The sequence below is a fragment of the Oncorhynchus mykiss genome, chromosome 30 (genome assembly GCF_013265735.2).
Source record: "Oncorhynchus mykiss isolate Arlee chromosome 30, USDA_OmykA_1.1, whole genome shotgun sequence".
Classification (NCBI taxonomy): domain Eukaryota; kingdom Metazoa; phylum Chordata; class Actinopteri; order Salmoniformes; family Salmonidae; genus Oncorhynchus; species Oncorhynchus mykiss.
Window position 1 is genome coordinate 12,921,659 of NC_050570.1, and position 24,312 is coordinate 12,945,970.

The following is a 24,312-nucleotide window of genomic DNA, read 5'->3' on the forward strand; positions in this document are numbered from 1 at the left end:
TTAAAAAGATGTGAGGCCTGTAATTTTCATCATAGGTACACTTCAACTATGACAGACAAAATGAGAAAACAAATTCAGAAAATCACATTGTAGGATTTTTTATGAATATATTTGCAAATTATGGTGGAAAATAAGTATTTGGTCAATAACAAAAGTTTATCTCAATACTTTGTTATATACCCTTTGTTGGCAATGACAGAGGTCAAACGTTTTCTGTAAGTCTTCACAAGGTTTTCACACACTGTTGCTGGTATTTTGGCCCATTCCTCCATGCAGATCTCCTCTAGAGCAGTGATGTTTTGGGGCTGTTGCTGGGCAACACGGACTTTCAACTCCCTCCAAAGATTTTCTATGGGGTTGAGATCTGGAGACTGGCTAGGCCACTCCAGGACCTTGAAATGCCTCTTACGAAGCCACTCCTTCGTTGCGGTGTGTTTGGGATCATTGTCATGCTGAAAGACCCAGCCACGTTTCATCTACAATGCCCTTGCTGATGGTAGGCTTTGTTACTTTGGTCCCAGCTCTCTGCAGGTCATTCACTAGGTCCCCCCCGTGTGGTTCTGGGATTTTTGCTCACCGTTCTTGTGATCATTTTGACCCCACAGGGTGAGATCTTGCGTGAAGCCCCAGATCGAGGGAGATTATCAGTGGTCTTGTATGTCTTCCATTTCCTAATAATTGCTCCCACAGTTGATTTCTTCAAACCAAGCTGCTTACCTATTGCAGATTCAGTCTTCTCAGCCTGGTGCAGGTCTACAATTTTGTTTCTGGTGGCCTTTGACAGCTCGTTGGTCTTGGCCATAGTGGAGTTTGGAGTGTGACTGTTTGAGGTTGTGGACAGTTCAAACAGGTGCCATTAATACAGGTAACGAGTGGAGGACAGAGGAGCCTCTTAAAGAAGAAGTTACAGTTCTGTGAGAGCCAGAAATCTTGCTTGTTTGTAGGTGACCAAATACTTATTTTCCACCATAATTTGCAAATAAATTCATAAAAAATCCTACAATGCGATTTTCTGGATTTTTTTTTTCTTTCTAATTTTGTCTGTCATAGTTGAAGTGTACCTATGATGAAAATTACAGGCCTCTCATCTTTTTAAGTGGGAGAACTTGCCCAATTGGTGGCTGACTAAATACTTTTTTGCCCCTGTATGTATGCGTGTGTATATATACATATGTATGTATAGAAAAATCAATGTACAGGGTGTGGGAAATGTAGGGAGGTAAGGCAATAGATAGGCCATAGAGGGGAAATTATTACAATATAGTACTGGGTCAGACCCAATTTTGACTCCAGAACAGGCAGAATTTTTCAGGGAATGGATTCTACCAGGTGTGGTGGTCAGACGCTCAATTGGTAGCAAGGGACCTAACGTGTGCCAGGAAAACATTACCCACACCAGTACACCGCCACCAGCCTCTACTGTTGACACCAGGCAGGAAGGGGGCCATGGACCCATACTGCTTACACCAAATCCAGAATCTGCCATCAGTGTGACGGAATTGGGATTCCTCGGACCCGGCAATGTTTTTCCACTCCTCAATTGACCAATGTTGGTGATTGGTCGTCTGCAGCAATACCTCTCTGTGACAAGGACTGACGAGTTGTGCGTTCCGAGATGCCGTTCTGCACACCACTGTTATTTTCTAGTTTGTATAGCTCGCTTGTTTGCTTGCATGATCTTTGCCATTCTCTTTTGACCTCTCATCAACGAGCTGTTTTTGCCTACAGGACTATGTTTTTTTGTTTGTCGCACCATTCTCTGTAAAAACCCTAGACACTGTTGCGTGAAAAGCCCAGGAGGCCGGCTGTTTCTAAGATACTGGAACCAGCGCGCCTGGCACTGGCGACGATACTATGCTCAAAGTTGCTTAGGTCACTTGTTTTGCTCATTCTAACATTCAATCGAACAGTAACTGACTGCCTCAATGCCTGTCTGCCTGCTTTATAGCGCGTCACGTGGCCGTGGTTTGCTATGTCTGTAGAAATTTAAAAAATGTGTGAACAGGGTGGTGTACCAAAAACTGTCCACTGAGTTTATATCTGCTCGCAGAACATATTGGGGTTTTCTTGTGAGATTAAACTCTTAGCAGTTGTTCCACCGTTTGTGTATTTCATAGAAAAATAAAAGGAAAAGTGATGTGTGGAAGTTGTGTGGCTTTGATGAAATTGATTGGTGGCATTCATTCTCAAGTACCTACAGAACACGGAAGGTTGTGACTGCATTCAACATTTTATCTAAACTATTTTAATCTTGAATAAGGGGTTCATTTTCAGTTCAGGTCTGTATTATTGTGGAGCAGCTTTTAACGTCCTTTCATTTCAAAAGTTTAACGGGTCAATCGTCATTTACTAACACTTTACATGGTTGTGGGAAATGTTTAAAGAACAAAAATTCTTAAGAAAATGTCAATCCAATTTTCATTAGGATAAATTGCTTTCCTTAACATAAGCGTTAGGTAAGGTTTCTAAAGAGATTTCTTTGACTTGACATGCAGCACCAATTACCAATAAGGTGTGCCTTTTGATATTTATAAATATGCATCCATTGTGTTTCAATGGATATTACTGAGTCAACTCATAGCCTCTGAATAAACAATCAGCTTTTCCTTCCATTCAATGTAGGCCCGCCCATGCAAACTAGGCCACCAAGCCAGGGATAATTGGGCATGCAATTATTAAAAGTCAAAAAATGCAAATTGAGGTATGGATACAGCTGCTGGTCAAGACGGTGTCTGGACACTTGACCTATTTTCCCCTGAAAAGGCGCATTTCTTTTGGAGTCTTAGACGGGATTAGAACATGAAAATCAATTGGAATAACCAATTCTCCACAGGGATTATACCATAACTCCATAGAGTCGCATCACTGTCACCGGGAATCCATAATCCAATGTCTAAGATGGATCTGTTTCTTCAAGCCACCCGTTTGTCTTCTTCCAGCACATATTGTTTAACAGCTTATCGGGCCTTCCGAAAGGTCATTCTATCATAGCAAATGGCGGAAAAACATTCAAGTTGGTTTAACTAGATGGCGTGGTCATCTCTGCTTGCTGTAAGCAACAAAGTAATACAGACCCACCACAAAGCCCCCTGATAATATTTGGGGGAAGGTTTCAAGAAAGGGTTAGACAATGAACACCATGTGACAGTTATAGTATTTTTTAAATTCTTTCTTTTATGACTTGCACAACAACTAGGCAGACAGTAAGTTCTTATTGTTTTTGACAGCATTATCTGGTTGAAATTTTTGTATTTTTATTTTTTTCTCCTTATGAAGTGTTTAGGAAAGTTGGACTCGTTATGAGTGAATGCAACACATTTCATATTTTCTCATATTTTTTTACTCTATTGTAATGTTTTTATTGAGAGATGACATTTCTATTGTTGTTGACAGATCATACCTTTTTTGATTGTTAAGGTTTAGCCTAGCTGCCTTACTATGAAATGATGTGTTATTTCAAACAACTGCTTACTAATCTGATGTGATGGGGTCAAATGGACTGTATTAGGAGGCAATAATAACTTCTGACTTAAGTTGATTACGCGTAAATAAAACGTAATTCCCTTTACATGCATGTTTCTCTCAGCCCGTATTCTGACCTTGAATTTAAGCACGAGAATAGGATGCTATTCACCCGCTTTTCATTTGGGGTGGAGATCAAAGAAAGGAAGGTGTGGCGGAGCAGCCCGGTCTCAAACTAGACATAACATAGTAAACAAATCTGGGACATGCAAATTGGTATGATATGTTAAGTTTGGTATGGTTACATTAAGGCAAAAACAAATGTAGGCTGGTTAGTCTGGGTGGACATATAACGCAAACGTCTAGCAACCTAAAGGTTGCGAGTTCGAATCTCATCATGGACAACTTTAGCAACTTTTCAACTACTTAGCATGGTACCTAACCCTTCCCCTCACCATTTGAGCTAACCCTTCCCCTAACCTTAACCCTAACCACTAGCCTTGCTAAAGTTAGCGAGCTAGCTAACGTTAAGACCTAGCTAGAATCCATAACATATGGTATATTTTTGCAAATTCACAGATACTATGAAAAGTTATTTGTAACAAATCATACGCAATGGGTGATGGACAGCCACAAATGAATACATACCATACGAAACGTAACATATCATACTAAATGGAGTGTGTTGTATTTAGATACAGAATAATAAGAAATGCTCTGAGACCAGGTTGGGTGGAGGTGTGTCTACAGATGTGCTGTATTCTGACCTTGACAAAGACCTAGATTCAATCAGATCAAGCGTTAACCGGCGATAGCAAACATCCGCATAGTGGATGTTTTAGAGGTGGAACTGCATTGAAGCCCAAATCATTGAGCAGCTGCTCTTGCAATCATTGTCTGGAAGCCACACCCGGCCCAACCATGTTAGAAGTTCAGAATGAGAAAGTGTAGGCTATATAGAAATAATTATGCTCAAATTGCAAAAATCATTAAACAAAATAAAGATGATTTCTAATCATGCTAATTGAGGTGTAGATTACATATTGCATTCCAGTGTTCGAACTTGTAAAACAAGGATGTTAAACGGACTCCGTGCAGCCAATGGCAATGTCCGCTTTAGGTATAAGGCAGAGAGTCACTTCTGGATTTGACAGCTCTAACATAGTTCCACCAAGACAACTGATATGCTGATCTCAGCTAAAAAAGGATCTGAATGAATAGAGCCCTTAATTCTCTCTTAATTCCATCATCTTTACGCGTGAGGAAACCATGAATAAGGTTGAGCGAACCTGTCGGTTCCAAGTGGAAAAAGCATCTGCTTTATCTTTTCAGATAGAAATAACGGCATTCTCCATGCACTGTCATTTATACATTGATAAGAACTATTTATAAGACCTAGGTAAATGAGTAATCCGTTTGGAGAAGGGGATTGTAAATACACAATAGCAATTGTTTTAGATGATTCTCTTATAAGGGAGACGAATGTCAAACCAATCATGGAAGCAAACTGAAAATCATATCAACATGACATGTATTGGGGCCCCTTTTCCACAGTGAAGAAGGCTATAAAAAAACAGTGCCGTTATTCAGAATTCTAATTGTATGCCCTCATATTGTGTGAATGAAATTGGACCATCCAAGCTATAGGCTTCTGTAGGGCCCAACCTGCCAAGTGGATGTATGCGCTTTAGAGTGGTTTAATTATTCATTTACAAGCTCTGAGCATTTTTTTATCTAACAGTTGGTGCTAAAATGAACACGATTATGTATATATTTAGATGGCTTTCTTTCATAATGACACTACATTATTTTCCATCCATTTCTATGGTCACAAAATGATCTGATACACAACCAAAAAAATAGAAAATGCATCCAACAAGTTTGTAATTGCTTTGCCACATTCTTTGTAGTATTACTTTAGTGCCTTGTTGCAAATAGGATGCATGTTTTGGAGTATTTTTATTCTGTACAGGCTTCCTTCTTTTCACTCGTTAGAATTGTTGAGTAACTACAATGTTGTTGATCCATCCTCAGTTTTCTCCTATCACAGTGTCAGGTTCCCCTAGGGGTCATGAAAAGGGTTGTACCAAAATGTTTGATATATTAGAATAATTGATTATTCTTATGTAGTATTAATAGAAGGGGAGGGATGAAAAGACCCCTCCCTCCTTACATTTATAGGGTCCTAGACTACAGATTAACAATATATATTCATTGTAGAGGTTTCGTATTCCACAATTGTTTTTTAATTCTCTCTTTCTTATAAAAAGGCCTCTCTGTGAATGTGTGACTGTGAAGAAGGAGCTCTGCAGGGGAGTGGAGGAGATAAGACTAAAATAATTAGCTTTGGGGAGTGGACGTTTACTGCTAAGTTTTAGATAACACTAAAAGCCATTGTTTATATAGGGATTTGGTCTCAGGAGTAAAAAGGTAATGACGTAGGTAGTGACATCACCAGGATAGACTAAGGGTGTAACAAAACAACTGGAGACTTTTTGTTTGATGCAGAACTTTCTCAGAAACATGCAATTGCATAATAAAGGTTTTTGAATGATTTAATTAAAGATATTGTCATAATGCTAATTTCATCAATGAACCAATGATTGACAAGGACGTAAGGAAGGAACCCCAACAACAGCCATTAAATGTTGTAACTGTTTTAAAGTCACCATTGGCCTCATGGTGAAATCCCTGAGCAGTTTCCTTCCTCTCTGGCAACTGAGTTAGGAAGGACGCCTGTATCTTTGTAATGACTGGGTTTATTGATACACCATCCAAAGTGTAATTAAGAACTTCACCATGCTCAAAGGGATATTTTTTTTAACCCATCTACCAATAGGTGCCCTTCTTTGTGAGGCATTGGAAAACATCCCTGGTCTTTGTGGTTGAATCTGTGTTTTAAATTCACTCCTCGACTTAGGGACCTTACAGACAATTGTATGTGTGGGGTACAGAGATGAGGTAGTCATTCAAAAATCATGTTAAACACTATTACTGCACACATAGTGAGTTCAGGCAACTTGTGACTTGTTATGCAAATGTTTACTCCTGAACTTATTTAGGCATGCCATAACAAAGGGGTTGAATACTTATTGACTCAAGACATTTCAGCTTTTCATTTTTGATTAATTTGTAAACATTTCTAAAAAAAAATATTCCACTTTGACATTATGGGCTGTTGTGTGTAGGCCAGTGTGAAACAAAATCTAAACGTAATCCATTTTAAATTCGGGCTGTAACAAAATGTGGAAAAAGTCAAGGGGTGTGAATACTTTCTGAAGGCACTGTAGATGGATCCCTGACAAAGGCCATTGCAGCCGAAACGCGCCAGAGTAAAAAAAGAAAATAAATCGTTGTTCCATTGAACATGCCCTACAAATAAAGGCATTTTAATTATATGAAGAGGGCCTTGGTCCTCCTTTCTTTATGTTGGCCAATTTACCAAAGAGCACCTTCTATTTACAAAGACCTACTATTGTGTACTCTATCAGCGCTCCCCTTTTTTTCTACAAACTCTTCATTGTACAGAACACTACAAAAGAAATACAGAACACTACAAAAACTCATTCCTTGAATTTTCTTTCACTTGTTTAATCCTGTCTAATCCTCTAGCAATGTTTAATGTACAGCTAAAAAGTGTCAATACCCCATGCTTCATATTTAGTATGTTACAAAATACAGAACACTAATATTAAAACATAAAAAATATTTTGACTAAGTTATTTTTAGAATGCAGCCATACATAAAAAATTGACAAAAATTGTAGTAAAATATAAAAATCTAGAAGTATAAATAGAAATTTGGTCCATTGACTTGGTTGCTATAATATTATTTACATATTAGATGTATTATTTCATACCATTATGCATTTTCGACTTCAAAAGCTCACTGTTGCTACAAACAAAATAGCATATTCAATGTTAGACGGAAGAATTAGTTGCTCAATGCATTGACTCAACAAAAAAATAGGCTAACAAAACATGTTTAACGTAAAAAGTAGCATGTTCCCTTTTTTTTTTTGCTTACTGAAAATAAATATGAAACAGAGTAAAGCAAATATCTCAAGACAGCAGTATCAACAAAACATCAGAAAAGTTGACTTCAATTGTATGAGAGCCATTACAAGTAGGCTACAAGATGAATATACAAAGGCACACATTACAAGGTCAAAGGGTATCATGTCCAGCGGTCTGGAAAATGCATTCAAAGACGGAGAACAGAAGAGAGGGTAAACAGGTAAGGCTGCAGTTTTTAAAAACAGAAAACTGTGAGATAGGCGAGAATACATACTGACAAGTTAGGGGCCCTGTTGCCATAGGGCGGCAGGTAGCCTAGCTGTTAAGAGCGTTGGGCCAGTAACCAAAAGGTCTCTGGTTCGAATCCTCAAGCCGACAGGGTGACAAAATCTGTCAATGTGCCCTTGAGCAAGGCACTTAACCCTAATTGCTCCTATTCTGCTAAGTGACTAAAATGTAAATGGTTACACCAGGGACTCAAGGCTCTCTGCTGTGCTGGCGGTGCCTCCTGGGACTGTTCCGTTGTTGTCTGAGGACTGGAGCATCCTCTCATCCTCCTGTGTGCCCACCAGACTCAGCATGGCTGTGTATAGGAACTGATACTGCTCCTGAATGAGAAATGGAATAGAGAAACTGTGCTGTTGAAGGGAGAATGTTGAGACACAAAATGGTCACAGTGCATCAAACAGGTACAGTCGGTGCTTCAGATTGACTTACAACATCAGTGAAGGTCCTGGGCCTCATGAGGTTGAACATCTTGGCCACCTGGTACACGTCCACAGAGCTCTCCGCCTCTAGTTGGCGCACCAGAGTAGACAGGGCACAGAAGGTTCCCGCAGTAACACCGCCAACCCTGCAAAATCAGACCCACGCCTTGAAGTGGTGGTAAAACTGACCTTATGTCCAACTAAAAACTATTTTCAAAAATAATATGTCCATTGTGTAGATACTCCTCAAAAGTTATTGGTATTTCTACCCTTGTAGGCTAATGTGGCTAAATCAATGGAGGACAGAAAAAGAAAGTGGTAAAAAAAAGTTAAATTGCATCGCATCAGCTAGGCTGGATTCTGTGCAAGAATTAAGGCTACTGGCTACCTGACAGGCTCACTTTCCCGTTGCACTTGTAATCTTCTCGAATCCGCAGGACATAAAACAATATAAGATAGACATCCACTTTGAGACATGTATTTTCATATTTTAGTAATAGATTTTCCTATTCATTCAAAATCTCTGTTATTTTTCGAAGATTGATCACAAAAAAAAAAATATCTATGAAATACTGAGCATGTGCCAAGCTTTTTATTTTCAAATCCTTTTACATTTAATTCAGCTTGTCATGCTAATTTAGCTTTTTGCGACCGGCGGAAACATCTTTGAAGACAAGGACCACAAAATGTAAAATCCTCAAGTCGTTACGAGAAACCTGCTCTACTATGTCAACAGATATGTCAAATGATCGGTCTGAAAGGCTCCTTAACAGCTTCTACCCCCAAGCCATAAGACTCCTGAACAGCTACTTGGCTACCTGGACTATGTGCATTGACCCCCCTCACCCCCATTTTTACACTGCTGCTACTGTATGTTTATTATCTATGTATAGTCACTTTACCTCTACCTACATGTAGATGTTACCTTGACTATCCTGTGCCTCCCCCTCCCAATAGCATCGCTACTGTTATTTTATTGTTATTTTATTTTATATATTTTCTTCAAATTTTTACTTCAATTTATTTTAGTAAATAATTTATGAACACTTTTTTTAATTACATTGTTGGTTAAGGGCTTGTAAGTAAGCATTTCACTGTAAGGTCTACACAGGTTGTATTTGACGCATGTGACAAATACAATTTGATTTGATTTGAAAAGAGGTCGGTGCTTATTATCCAACATATTAGGTTATGAAATCCGAATTCTTGGATATAATGTTAATGATATGTTAGAGAAAGACCCCACTGAATGATTCAGAACATGAATAATCCTATTTGCCTTGGTAAAATGTATTTTGTAACAATAGGAAATTAAAATTAATTTCCAAAGTGTGTCGTCACCCATTATGGGCAGAGTGGGTGAAGCCCTACCTTGTATATCTTAAGGGCTCCCGAGTGGCGCAGTGGTCTAAGGCACTGCATCTCAGTGCTAGAGGAAATCCAAAATTCACTACAGACCCTGGTTTGATTCCAGGCTATATCACAGCCGGACGTGATTGGGAGACTACAGTGCATTCGGAAAGTATTCAGACCCCTTCACTTTGTCCACATTTTGTTATGTTACAGCCTTATTCTAAAATTGATTACATTGTTTTTTTTCTCTCATCAATCTACACACACAATACCCCATAATGGCAAAGCAAAAACATTTTTTTGAATTTTTTGCAAATTTATTCAACAACAAAAAAATGCAAAGATCACATTTATATAAGTATTCAGACCCTTTACTCAGTACTTTGTTGAAGCACCCTTGGCAGCGATTACAGCCTCAAGCCTTCTTGGCACATCTGTATTTGGGGAGTTTCTCCCATTCTTCTCTGCAGATCCTCTCAAGCTCTGTCACAGGTTGGATGGAGAGTGTTGCTGCACAGCTATTTTCAGGTCTCTCCAGAGATGTTCAATCGGGTTCAAGTCCAGGCTCTGGCTTGGCCACTCAAGGACATTCAGAGACTTGTCCCGAAGCCACCCCAGCATTGTCTTGGCTGTGTGCTTAGGGTCGTTGTCCTGTTTGAAGGTGAACCTTCGCCCCAGTCAGGTCCTGAGCACTCTGGAGTAGGTTTTCAGCAAGGATCTCTCAGTACTTCGTTCTGTTCATCTTTTCCTCGAATCCTGACTAGTCTCCCAGTCCCTGCCGCTGAAAGACATCCCCACAGCATGATGCTGCCACCACCATGCTTCACCGTAGGGATGGTGCCAGGTTTCCTCCAGATGTGCACTTGGCATTCAGGCCAAGATAATCTTATTTATCATGGAATGAGAATCTTTAGTTGCCTTTTGGCAACCTGGAAGGTTGAAGGTGGAAGGTTCTCCCATTGCCACAGAGGAATTCTAAAGCTCTGTCAAAGTGACCATCGGGTCACCTCCCTGACCAAGGTCCTTCTCCCCTGATTGCTCAGTTTGGCCGGGCGGCCAGCTCTACGAAGAGTCTTGGTGGTTCCAAAATCTTCCATTTAAGAATGATGGAAGCTACTGTGTTCTTGGGAACATTCAATGCTGCAGACATTTTTTGGTACCCTTCCCCAGATCTGTGCCTCGACACAATCCTGTCTCGGAGCTCTACGGACATTTCCTTCCACCTCATGGCTTGGTTTTTGCTCTGACATGCACTGTCAACTGTGGGACCTTAAATAGACAGGTGTGTGCCTTTCCAAATCCTGTCCCATCAATTGAATTTGCCAAAGGTGGACTTGAATCATGTTGTAAAAACATCTAAAGGATGATCAATGGAAACAGGATGCACCTGAGCTCAAGTTCGAGTCTCATAGCAAAGGGTCTGAATACTTATGTAAATAAGGTATCTGTTTTTTAAATATTTAATACATTTGCAAAAATGTCTAAAAACCTCTTTTTCCTTTGTCATTATGGGGTATTGTGTGTAGACTGCTGAGGATTTGTATTTATTTAATCCATTTTAGAAAAAGGCTGTAACGTAACAAAATGTGGATAAAGTCAAGATGTCTGAATACTTTCTGAAGGCACTGTTTGTAGCTTTTTGGGTGACCCGACCAAATTCACATAGAAATGTGAGTTATAGATATTTCATTCTCATTGACAGCAAGTCTAAGATGCGGTAGATATGTTCTTTGTGATCTAGTTCTTTGCTTCCCTTTCTCAAGTTCCATTTTCTTTGCATCTTTTACTTTGGGTTTTGTACACCATCTTCAAACAGCTGAAAATACAATATTTTGGGTTATGGAAAATATATTTCACAGCGGTTTAGATGGTACAATGATTCTCTACATAATGACTGACTGTTTTATCCATTGTCCATTATCACTAGCTTTGACTTAATACCATTTCTTTAAAGGTGTACTATGCAGAAATAGCTCCGCCATTTCCTGGTTGCTAAATTAGAATAGAATAGAATATTAATAGAATAATTTCAGTTTATGTGACAAATATTGTCATCTGATTTTTTTGGTCTGATAAAATTCATTTCAAATCCCTATCATTATTCACTATCTGCTTGTTATATTCTATTTGTTTCACAATCAAATCAAATAGTTTCCTAGGAACGCGAAGCGAGGCGACCATCTCTGTCAGCGCCGGAAGTTGAACATTCATGTCATGTCAATTTACTGGTATTCTTATCATATCATATAAACTGTAAACGCCTTAATTTACATGCATTCTCATATTTTAACACACACATTGATCATATATAATTAATACTTTATATCAGTCCTCATTTAACTAGGCCTTTCTTCCATTATGAGTAAATGAAGCCGACATAATGTAAATTCAAGTATCATATATTTAGATGATTTAAACAGTCTATCCAAATTCCAATACAACATTTGTTTACTTTAATTGGGAAACTCAACCGGCTGGTTGAGATATTTGTGATGCATTATCTAGTTGTCTAGTTATCTTGTTGTCATGCAACAAATTCAAAAACAAATGCAACAAATTCTTAATTTATACCCTATACTGAGGATAGATACACATACAATCCTTTTTATGAATTGTTTTTATTGGTGTGCAAATCTTAAGACAGGATTGTCTAAATAGGCCTGGATCAGTACAGTGTTTCAGTTCCAATAAATATTAAGAGTATTGCACATTTGGACATATCTTCTTATCCTCTTAGGTTAAGGTCTCAGAGTGGATCATCTTGAATGTATTAACAGAAAAGAGAGGGAAAAATAGTGTTTCAAGAGTATTGAGATAGCTCAAGATAGAGTACATACCTGAGTGCCAAATAGTTGGGGGTTGCACTTTTGGGACTGTTCCATTTGTTCCAGGTTTGGAGTGGAGATGACCTTATTTCACAGATACATAATCAGTAAATCAATAGAGAGGTCTTACTGGTCGTGGACCACCGTGGGGCCCTCCTTGGAGGAGCTCTCCTCCTTCACCAGACTGAGCAGCTCAAAGGTGCTGCTGATGGGGCTGTCCGGGTTGGGCCAGTGAGGCGCCCGGTAGTGCCTCACTTCCAGAACATAGTCATCCTGGCCCAGAGGGAGACAACAACACACAATCAGAGAGAGGGCTAGAGAGAGAGAGAAAGTGTTTGTATGTTCTAGGGTTGCACATGTTGGAGAAAATTCTGAAGTGGAAACTTTCCGTGGGAATAAACGGGAATATATGGGAATTAATGCAAATTAATATTAATACCATTTAAATGTAGATGTTTTTTGCATTGGATATATTTACCATATCATATGGAGACAGAAACATAAACCTTTTACCTTAAGTAGAGATAATTGCAAATAATTAAATCCTTCCAATAGAAATAAAAACTATTTAGTTATGAATTGAACTTTAATTAAATGAGTTGACTCTTCACATGGGACGATTTTACTGAACAACAAAAGGGGAATATTGAATGATCCGCAATGATCCATCGCATCTCCCAAAAACATTATCAACATACATCTGTAAAATGATAGAAACTAGAAACTAAAGCTTTGGTTGTCTTCCTCTCAGGCTTCCATGTCTCCTCCCTGGACCTCCTCAATGTCCACCTCTTGAACATCAGTCTCTGAGGCCTCATCTTCACTGTTACTTTCCAACCTTGATGAGGACGTTGCGATGTCGCCGAAGACCCGGGCCGCTAGCTTTCTAAGCGCCATGTCTCCCCGTGTTATTGAAAGAGTCCAGGGGCATCAGCTGTGTAGCCGAGTGATCATAGGGTTCAAAGAACAGCAATAGTGCTTTCCTCACCATCAAAGAACAGCATAGTGCTTTCCTCACCATCAAAGAACAGCATAGTGCTTTCCTCACCATCAAAGAACAGCATAGTGCTTTCCTCACCATCAAAGAACAGCATAGTGCTTTCCTCACCATCAAAGAACAGCAATAGTGCTTTCCTCACCATCAAAGAACAGCATAGTGCTTTCCTCACCATCAAAGAACAGCAAAGTGCTTTCCTCACCATCAAAGAACAGCAAAGTGCTTTCCTCACCATCAAAGAACAGCAATAGTGCTTTCCTCACCATCAAAGAACAGCAATAGTGCTTTCCTCACCATCAAAGAACAGCAATAGTGCTTTCCTCACCATCAAAGAACAGCAAAGTGCTTTCCTCACCATCAAAGAACAGCAAAGTGCTTTCCTCACCATCAAAGAACAGCAAAGTGCTTTCCTCACCATCAAAGAACAGCAATAGTGCTTTCCTCACCATCAAAGAACAGCAATAGTGCTTTCCTCACCATCAAATAACATCAAAGTGCTTTCCTCACCATCTTAAATAAGCATGCCCCATTAAAAAAATGTAGAACTAAGAACAGATATAGCCCTTGGTTCACTCCAGACCTGACTGCCCTTGACTAGCACAAAAACATACTGTGGTGTACTGCATTAGCATCGAATAGCCCCCGCGATATGCAACTTTTCAGGGAAGTTAGGAACCAATATACACAGTCAGTTAGGAAAGCAAAGCTTTTTCAAACAGAGATTTGCATCCTGTAGCACAAATTTCCAAAGGGTTTGAGACACTGTAAAGTCCATGGAGAATAAGAGCACCTCCTCCCAGCTGCCCACTGCACTGAGGTTAGAAAACACTGTCATCACTGATAAATCCAATAAGCATTTTTAACGGCTGGCCATGCTTTCCACCTGGCTACCCCTACCACGGCCAACAGCACTTCACCCCCTGCAGCAACTTGCACAAGCAAATTAGATGCAGTCTATCACAGTGCCATCTGTTTAGTCACCGAAGCCCCATATACTACCCACCACTGCGACCTGTATGCTCTCGTTGGCTGGCCCTAACTACATATTCGTCGCCAAACCCACTGACTCCAGGTCATCTATAAGTCTTTGCTAGGTAAAGCCCTGCCTTATCTCAGCTCACTGGTCACCATTGCAACACCCACCCCTAGCACGTGCTCCAGCAGGTTTATTTCACTGGTCATCCCCAAAGCCAACTCCTCCTTTGGCCACCTTTCCTTCCAGTTCTCTGCTGCCAATGACTGGAACGAATTGCAAAAATCACTGAAGCTGGAGACTCATATCTCCCTCACTAACTTTAAGCATCAGCTGTCAGAGCAGCTTACCGATCACTACACCTGTACACAGCCCATCTGTAAATAGCCCACCCAACTTCCTCATCCCCCATATGTTTATTTCTTTTTGCTATTTTGCACCCCAGTATCTCTACTTGCACATCATCATCTGCACATCTATCACTCCAGTGTTAATGCTAAATTGTAATCATTTCGCCACTACAGCCTATTTATTGCCTTACCTCCTAATCTTACTACATTTGCACACACTGTATATAGATGTTTCTATTGTGTTATTGACTGTACGTTTGTCTATCCCATGTGTAACTCTGTGTTGTTGTTTTTGTCGCACTGCTTTGCTTTATCTTGGCCAGGTCGCAGTTGTAAATGAGAACTTGTTCTCAACTGGCCTACCTGGTTAAATAAAGGTGAAATAAAAAAATGAATAAATAATACATGTTCCAACATCTAGTGGAAAACCTTCCTAGAAGAGTGGAGGCTGTTATAGCAGCAAAAGGGGGATCAACTCCATATTAATGCCCATGATTTTGGAATGGAATGTTCAATGAGCAGGTGTCCACATACTTTTGGTAATGTAGTGCATGTGTGCGCCTGTGTGCGCGTGTGCGCCTGTGTGCGCGTGTGCACCTGTGTGCGTGTGCGCCTGTTTGTGTGTGTGCCTGTGTGTTAGTGCGCCTGTGTGCGTGTGCGCCTGTGTGCGTGTGTGTGCCTGTGTGTGTGTGCGCCTGTGTGCGTGAGTGTGTGTTGAAAGTGTTCCAGTGATTAGTGGTGCAGATGTCCGGGTCTAAACTGTGTGAAAAATAACAGCTGTGCTCCATTGAGGCATGGAGAATATGTATTGAATTTCCACTCTTCTCACTGGCCATTTGGTTTCACCATGGGATAAGATCCAGGAAGAGATAAGCAGAACAACTCCATGGAATAAGCATTTCCTTGTTGCTATATATTACCTCTGTGTATCAATTCAGTGGTTTAATGGTTGTTTGGGTATAGACACAGTGTTAACATTTGATGACCAATAGCGACTGGTCCATAGTGTCTGGTGCATAGTGACTGGTGCATAGTGTCTGGTGCATAGTGACTGGTCCATAGTGTCTGGTGCATAGTGTCTGGTGCATAGTGACTGGTGCATAGTGACTGGTGCATAGTGTCTGGTGCATAGTGACTGGTGCATAGTGACTGGTGCATAGTGTCTGGTCCATAGTGTCTGGTCCATAGTGTCTGGTCCATAGTGTCTGGTGCATAGTGACTGGTCCATAGTGTCTGGTCCATAGTGTCTGGTCCATAGTGTCTGGTCCATAGTGTCTGGTGCATAGTGTCTGGTCCATAGTGTCTGGTCCATAGTGTCTGGTGCATAGTGTCTGGTCCATAGTGTCTGGTGCATAGTGTCTGGTCCATAGTGTCTGGTGCATAGTGTCTGGTCCATAGTGTCTGGTCCATAGTGTCTGGTCCATAGTGTCTGGTCCATAGTGTCTGGTGCATAGTGTCTGGTCCATAATGTCTGGTCCATAGTGTCTGGTCCATAGTGTCTGGTGCATAGTGACTGGTCCATAGTGCCTGGTGCATAGTGTCTGGTCCATAGTGTCTGGTGCATAGTGACTGGTTCATAGTGTCTGGTCCATAGTGTCTGGTCCATAGTGTCTGGTGCATAGTGACTGGTCCATAGTGTCTGGTGCATAGTGACTGGTCCATAGTGCCTGGTCCATAGTGTCTGGTCCATAGTGTCTGGTGCATAGTGTCTGGTCCATAGTGTCTGGTGCATAGTGACTGGTTCATAGTGCCTGGTCCATAGTGTCTGGTCCATAGTGTCTGGTGCATAGTGACTGGTTCATAGTGTCTGGTCCATAGTGTCTGGTGCATAGTGACTGGTCCATAGTGTCTGGTCCATAGTGTCTGGTGCATAGTGTCTGGTCCATAGTGTCTGGTGCATAGTGACTGGTCCATAGTGTCTGGTCCATAGTGACTGGTCCATAGTGTCTGGTCCATAGTGTCTGGTGCATAGTGACTGGTCCATAGTGTCTGGTGCATAGTGACTGGTGCATAGTGTCTGGTCCATAGTGACTGGTCCATAGTGACTGGTGCATAGTGTCTGGTCCATAGTGACTGGTCCATAGTGTCTGGTCCATAGTGTCTGGTGCATAGTGACTGGTCCATTCTACGAAGCTGATATTTTAGTTATGATCCCACAGTCTGTGGCCAATGTAGTTAGTCTGTTCTATGTAGTTGATCATGTTAGTGGGACTTATCTTACTTATCAAGCTGATCTCCATGGTTTTACTGATCACCCTCAGCTGATCTCCCTGGTCTTACTGATCTCCCTCAGCTGATCTCCCTGGTCTTACTGATCTCCCCGGTCTGAGCTGATCTCCCTCGGCTGATCTCCCTGGTCTGAGCTGATCTCCCTCAGCTGATCTCCCTGGTCTTGCTGATCTCCATGGTCTTGCTGATCTCCCTGGTCTTGCTGATCTCCCTCAGCTGATCTCACCTGTGTAGCCTCAAGGACGTAGTGCTGCACCACCAGCATCTCCTCGTTGGCCAGACACATGTGGTTCTCGCTCTGCAGGGTCACTGTGAACGCCTCATAGCTGATTGGCTGCTCCTTGCGGGGCCAGTACACATATGGCTCCTCCCCCTCTGCCTGAGAACACAGATGTGGTAAGGACTTCCTGTTTGAGGCACAATATGGCTGCCATGCATACATCAGAGGTTTTGAGTCCAGGACGACAGATAGATACCCACCAGGCTTGGTGTTCCCGGCAGTGTGACTATGACCTGAGCGTTGTGATCCCAGATCATCCTCCAGAAGTCTGTCACTGTGCCGGCCAGCGGGTTTTGGGTCACGATGAACTCAGTGCTCTGCCGGTACCCCTGGGGAACACAACCGGTGGTAGAACATTGAGACCTGAATCCGATCGCCAATATGGACAGGAAACCAAAAGTAAAATTTACTGAAAATGTGTTACTATGTGTAACTATGTAGTTAGTATCTGTCACCGTGACTCTTCTATCTAGAATGGTTGGGTTCTTACCGTGAGGTATGAGGCGTTGATGTAGTCTGATGTAGTTTCTCCAGCCACTGTGGACAGACAAACCCGTGACCTTTCACCTGGAGACAAAGCCACGCGTTGTTAAACTTCCTCATAAGGTATACAGAATATAATTTTGTAGAATATAACTTTTAGAATGGTTAGCTTTATCAGAGCGGCATTACTAAACCATTATCATTGCTTTACCTATATAACATGATTTTGTCAAACAAAAACAAAATGTGCTTCAAGGTCCATGCTCTCAAATAACTTCTTTGCTTTTATTTTTTTAGTACAGTTTTAGTTAGGAGGGGTTAAAGTGTGCGGGCATTTTGCTAAATGTTCTATTGAAAGTGACAATGTTGAGGTTGAGTGCTGGTAGAAATCCAACCTGAAATGTAAAAAAGGTCTCGTTGTCTAAACTGTTCACAGTCGTGGTGGATGCTATTCCAAGGTCAAGAGGAGAGGAGGTTTTCAAAGTGCTGGAACCTTTCAACGTATGAACAAACCTGTCTGTAACTCACCGGGTATTAAAGAGGAGTTTCTGTTCTTCTCTCTGTTACACTCTTTCAGGGCTGCTGAGTAGTCACACTGTATGGCATTGGACGAGGATATCAGCTGCAATCACATTGGAACCAAGGAGCAGATTTTATTTTATTTGATTTTATTAGGATCTCTTTTAGTCCCCATTTGGACTAATCTTCCAAGAGTCCTTAACATTAAAATACAATTTATAATACAAACACACTTTCACATATAACACACTATTACAAACATACATAATACACTAGCATAATGACCCAATAAATACTCAATCTAAAAAAATATTGATTCTTCATCTACTATAGTCCCACAACATTTATATATACTATATTTAAATTGTTTTTAAATAATGTTTAAACTTATATATTGAAAGGTTTCTAGTTTGCTCAGTTAATTTATTCCATGTCTTTATTGCTCTAAATCGAAATGTTCTTTTGCCCATTTTTTTTTCTGTCTGGATAACGCATAGATGGTGGACAATCTATTCCTAGTATTTACGGAATGTCTGTCTCTTACCAACTGAATACCATTGTGAATAGAACTTGGCCGTTTTAAATGATGTATATTATAAAATAAGATAAGCATGTTTTTTTTCAATTATCTTGTCGATTGATGACCAACCAAGAACACTGCGCATGACTGCAACAGAAGAACCATATCTCCACCTTAAAACAATCCTTGCTGCTTTGTTCTGTGCATTCTGCAGCCTCCTAACTTCACTAGATGATGCATTTCCCCAGACCACCGAACAATAGTTCACTTGACTCTCAACCAATGCCTGTGTTATTTGCTGAAGGATTTTCCCTGGTAAATATTTAGCTATCCTTCTGATTATGCATGCTGTTTTAATATATATTTTTTTACATAGATTAGTTATTTGAGACGACCATGATAAGCAGTTGTCTAGCTGCACTCCCAATAGTTTGGTTTCTGCCACTTCTTCAATTTGTACTCCTCCCATACTTAATTGTATCCCATGCTGTTTTGGCCTTTTCCTAGTTGAACAGACCAACATAACTTTGGTTTTCTTGGTGTTTAAAGCAAGTTTGTTTTGGCAAACCCATTTCCTGATAATCTCCAAATCTCCTTGCAAAGCTTGCTGTACCTGTTGAACCGATTGTCTTGCTGCATAAATTGTAGTATCATCTGCAAATATAGTAGCTTGAGTTTCAACCAAGGCATAGGGAAGGTCGTTGGTGTATATTAAGTAGAGAAGTGGCCCAAGGCAGCTGCCCTGCGGTATTCCACAGTTTAACACATTAGGGGAAGAAAATGAACCATTGATATAGGAGGACTGTTTCCTGTCAGTTAGATAAGACTGTACCCAATTCAATGCTACCTCCTTAAAACCATAATGCATTAATTTTGTCAAAATAATTTCATGATCCACTAAATCAAATGCTGCACTGAAATCTAAAAATAGTACACCTAGTCTACTCATAATACCCTCTAATATCTTACTGAGTGTAGGGAGTAGACTAATTGGTCGACTATTGGCAGGAGTAATGGGTTCTTTGCAGTCTTTCAGAATAGGACACAGTTTTGCATGCTTCCATACATTTGCAAACAACCCCTTTTCCAGTGAACAATTAAATATGTATCTCAGTGGAACTGCAATCTGGGGAGCGGCACAGCGAAGCAAAACATTGTCCATAAGACCATAACCTGTAGATTTACCATCAGGTAATGACTTCAATAGGTTTAACACCTCCTCCACCGACACCGTTTGTAGACTAAAAGAGCAGATCTTATTGCTCATAATATGATCATCAATCCATTGGACAATAGCTTGTTTGGAAGAATGTATGTCTACATTGTTGCTTAGTAATTTAATTTTCTGTGTAAAAAAAATCTGCAAAATGATTGGCAATATCAACTGGTTTTGTTATTATTAACTGTTATTATTTAAAAATGTGCCAGTGGTTGTACCTGCTCTTTTCAGAAGACAAAGAAAGACAACCGATAGACTTATTGTTCTCCAAATGTACGTTTTACTTTTAGTTCTGCCCTTTATGCCCTACTGGAGTTCTTATGGAAAGTTTACCATTGTAAATCTACAGTAAATGTAAATACTAGCACTATGACTTGTTAATAGCATATGTCCTTACCTTAAACTGTTTCTCTAGCTGTGTCCTTCCGGAGGGCCCTAGGGTCAGGAGGTCGTTGACGTAGCTGTGGATGCGACTGGAGGGAACCTCCGTCTCCTTGCCCAAGATGGCCTCCACTAGAGCATCGTGGATGAACACATACTGCTCCTGAATGCACAGGGAAAGTAGGGGTTGAAAGCCTTAGTTGGGTGTTGACATTCGTACTGTTCTGGTAAGGTGACAGGACAACTAATCTTACTGTAGTGGATCCACTGTTTTCTTGTTGGTATCAGACCTGGGTTCAAATAGTATTCTTTCAAATGATTTAGACGCATTTGATGGAGCTTTCCATTTGATGGAGCACAACCCAAAAGTGCAAACCCCGCCCATCTGGACTGAGCACTCACCTCTGTCTGTACCAGGTAGTTTCTCTGTGTGCGGATGTGTTTGAGGAAGCCCATGATGTTGACCGTGCCCTCTTCTTTGATCTGCTTCAGCATGCTATCCAACACTATGTAGGTTCCAGTCCTGCCAACCCCTGCACTGGAAACACACACACAAGAGACGTTCACAATATATTCTGAATCCTGGTACTTTAGTTCATTATGAAATAACATTCCATGTTGAACTTATCAGCTGGACAAGGTGAAAGTGGCTGTTAAGTGATATAATGGAGGACCATGTCCATTCTATTCTATTTCTATGCGGGTCGGAATGTAAATGTACTTCCTGAATTGAAACATTCACGTATAGAAGAAGATACATATTTTTATTGACTGAATTTAAATGGAATTTCAGTTGAAACAAATGGCCTTGATCTTAAAGCTGTGCTATACATTCTACATATCTATGCATATATACATGTTCATTCTATATCTATGGCCTCCTACCTGCAGTGCACGACGATAGGCCCCATGTCATCTGTCCTGGCTTTGGAGGACTTCTGGACGAAGGTGAGCACGGGCAGAGTGTACTCGGGCACGCCCATGTCCGGCCACTGAGTGTAGTGGTACTGGGTCACGGTTCGCTCGTTAATCCGCCCCTTCAGAGAAACCTGGGGGTTGGTGGGAGGAAACATGAAGTGGTAAGCAGGATGGGACACAAAATGGTTAATGTGACACTTGGGATTCGTAGTTCCATAATAAATGTAGTAATGAGGCAGCGCTTCAACTAACTTGGAGGGGAGGTGCAACCGAGGTAGATGATACAGTGAGGAAGTAGAGGTTAAACTATTAATGAGAGGTAAATGTGATGTAAATAGTGTGACCTCTGACCTTTTTGACCTTGGTGTTCCTGAGGGTGAAGGTTCTCTGGGTGTAGTGGGCCAGAACCTTACTTCTCTTCACCGTCACCAGGAAACCACCATACTCTTCCTGGCTATCCAGGGGCCAGTACTGGTCACACTTCCTCTGACATACATGACCAAATACTTTAGAATAATTTCATGAATAAACATTAATAAACTATTTGTGAACTATTACTAAATATGTTCAAGCATTACAACACTTCAGCATTTACAGCATGTATAAGCAGTTATAATGGCCCTGGTTTCTCACCCGTCCCTTCTCTACCAAGTTGGTAATCATGATGATGACGCCCACGTTCTGTTCCCACACCATCCTCCAGAAGTCCTCGGTGCTGGACTTGAGAGGGCCCTGGGCTGCGATGTAGGCCCTGGACTTGTTGAAACCCTGTGGAGGGTAGGGAGAGAGGGAGGGAGGGAAAGCGTGAACAACAGATTAGCTACTGATACATCAACAAGACATTTGCCCTCATATCAAATCAAATTGTATTTGTCACTTGTGAAATGCTTACTTAAAGTTCCTTTTCTGCTATTGTGCACAGACAAATGCAAGAGAATTGCTTACGTCAACGTAGTTTGCGTTAATGTAATCTCCACTCTTCCCATCTTTGTCAGCCTGGGTTGAGAGTCTTACTCGGCTGTGGTCATCTAGGAGTAGAGGAGGAAAGATAAGCTGGGTGCATTCAAGAATGTATGTGTGTGTACATGTGTTTGAAGGTGCATGTTTGACTAACAGGCCAGGATATTAACGTATCGGTTCTTGTTCTTGTTGTCTGGATGGTTGGAGCCGTCTGTGGTGATACCCAGGTCCACCGGGCACGCCTGCACCTCCTAAAAGAAAACACATGACCTTACATCCTTTTACTACGCAGTCAAACTAAAATGTGTCATCATGCACAACAAAAACGTCAACATGGGCAGCTGGAAATGTGGCGAACATCTACACGTGACTACTTCAGAAGAAAAAGGGAGACGTAGCTTACCTCATAACACTCTTTCAATATCTAACGGGGAGGGGGAATGCAAAAAGCACAGCAATGAAATTTCATGACACATGGTTAGCAAAAAAACGTGCAAATAAATAACAAGAAAACAGTTTATGGGCAAATCTCAACTTCAAGACACTGTTTATGCGATCAACAGGATTCAGTCCATGTACCATGTTAATGTCCTTAGCTTTGACTTACAAACCTATGTTTGTGTTATTGACAACATTTACACGTGTATGCATTTATACAGTACTGATAAAATGCCAAGCTAGGATTTATATGGTAAGCAATGGTAAATATGTAGTTTAACATGAGCAATCACTGCATAGTGTATTTTATTGATCCCTTATTTTACCAGGTAAGTTGACTGAGAACACATTCTAATTTACAGCAACGACCTGGGGAATAATTACAGGGGGAGGAGGGGGATGAATGAGCCTATTGGAAGCTGGGGATGATTAGGTTGTATGAGGGCCAGATTGGGAATTTAGCCAGGACAACTGGGTTAACACCCCTACTCATATAAGTGCCATGGGTTCTTTAGTGACCACAGAGAGTCAGGACACCAGTTTAACGTCCCATCTGAAAGACAGCACCCTACACTGTGCAATGTCCCCAATCACTGCCCTGGGGCATTAGGATATTATTTTTTCCATCAGAGGAAAAAGTGCCTCCTACTGGCCAGTCAACACCACTTCCAGCAGTATCTGGTTTCCCATCCAGGGACCGACCTGGACCAACTCTGCTTAGCTTCAGAGGCAAGCCAGCAGTGGGATGCAGGGTGGTATGCTGCTGGTGTATAATGTGATATATTTGTAAGTCTCAGTGGTAAGGACAATAGACATGACTCCTCAGATGAATCTGGGCCCGAGACATACAATATCATGTAGCATGAGACAGAGAGAGAGTGTGAGTTTGAATGGCCATCACAGTGCAAAGCCTCCCACAGGTCTTCTGCATGCTTACCTTAAAATAATAACAGCCGCCGTGTAACATCGCAAATGACACATAACAGTTTTACAAGAAGGCTACATACAGAAAAGCTAAATTAAAACATGCTGCCAATTAATACTAATAATACTATTACAAATTTCTGTCATAAACCATATCCTGTGAGGGAATTGAAGAAGAATTTGACAGCACACCTCAAACTCTCTGGAGAATGCATTGGTGTGGTGGAGCTCTGTCACATGCTTGACAAACTGCTTCACTGGAAGGGCTTCTTGTTTATCTAAAGGCAGAGAGAAAGGGTTTTATTGATATCATCCACAAAAGTATTTTATCAGAACAAAAGTTTGAAACTTCCTACTCTGGCAGAAGCAGATGTTGAGTAAGTGAGTGTTAATGAAAGAGCTAAGCTTGGTGAAGATGGTGGACAGATGGAAAGAACACCTGTCCATATGTCTCTGTGCTTGTTAACACTTATCTTATGCCAACTCTACTGAATTCTAGTTGATCCCATGGAAAAGGTGTGCGTGCGTGTGTGTGTGTGTGTGTCTGTGTGTGTGTGTGAAAGTGTGTACGACCTAGATTCAATCAGATCAAGCGTTAACCGGCGATAGCCAACACCCACATAGCTGATGTTTTCGTGGTGTCGGAGGTGTAGCTGCGTTGGAGCTGACAAATAGGTGAGCAGCTGCTCTTGATCACCCGTCCCACTCATGTTAGAAGTTCAGAAGGAGAAAGTGTATGCTATATAGAAGTAATTATG

The 24,312-nt window shown here is 41.0% G+C and overlaps 1 protein-coding gene across 2 annotated transcripts in view; it reads right to left on the minus strand.

The window, feature by feature from the left end:
* Window positions 1-6,665: 6,665 nt before the first annotated feature.
* LOC110521343 (receptor-type tyrosine-protein phosphatase zeta) overlaps window positions 6,666-24,312 on the minus strand; it is a 94,333-nt gene continuing 76,686 nt past the window's right edge. The window contains exons 15-30 of one of the 2 annotated variants that reach the window (XM_021598842.2): window positions 23,747-23,832; window positions 22,596-22,616; window positions 22,347-22,443; window positions 22,178-22,260; window positions 21,866-22,000; window positions 21,584-21,718; window positions 21,200-21,363; window positions 20,717-20,852; window positions 20,331-20,477; window positions 18,204-18,297; window positions 17,683-17,759; window positions 17,393-17,521; window positions 17,139-17,291; window positions 12,494-12,636; window positions 8,196-8,331; window positions 6,666-8,086 (exon numbers count right to left, since the gene is read on the minus strand). In XM_021598842.2, coding sequence (XP_021454517.2) covers window positions 7,943-8,086; window positions 8,196-8,331; window positions 12,494-12,636; window positions 17,139-17,291; window positions 17,393-17,521; window positions 17,683-17,759; window positions 18,204-18,297; window positions 20,331-20,477; window positions 20,717-20,852; window positions 21,200-21,363; window positions 21,584-21,718; window positions 21,866-22,000; window positions 22,178-22,260; window positions 22,347-22,443; window positions 22,596-22,616; window positions 23,747-23,832 — 1,880 coding nt within the window. In that variant the 3' untranslated portion in view covers window positions 6,666-7,942. The remainder of the gene's footprint in view (window positions 8,087-8,195; window positions 8,332-12,493; window positions 12,637-17,138; window positions 17,292-17,392; window positions 17,522-17,682; window positions 17,760-18,203; window positions 18,298-20,330; window positions 20,478-20,716; window positions 20,853-21,199; window positions 21,364-21,583; window positions 21,719-21,865; window positions 22,001-22,177; window positions 22,261-22,346; window positions 22,444-22,595; window positions 22,617-23,746; window positions 23,833-24,312) is intronic. The other variant, XM_021598843.2, reaches the window with a different exon arrangement.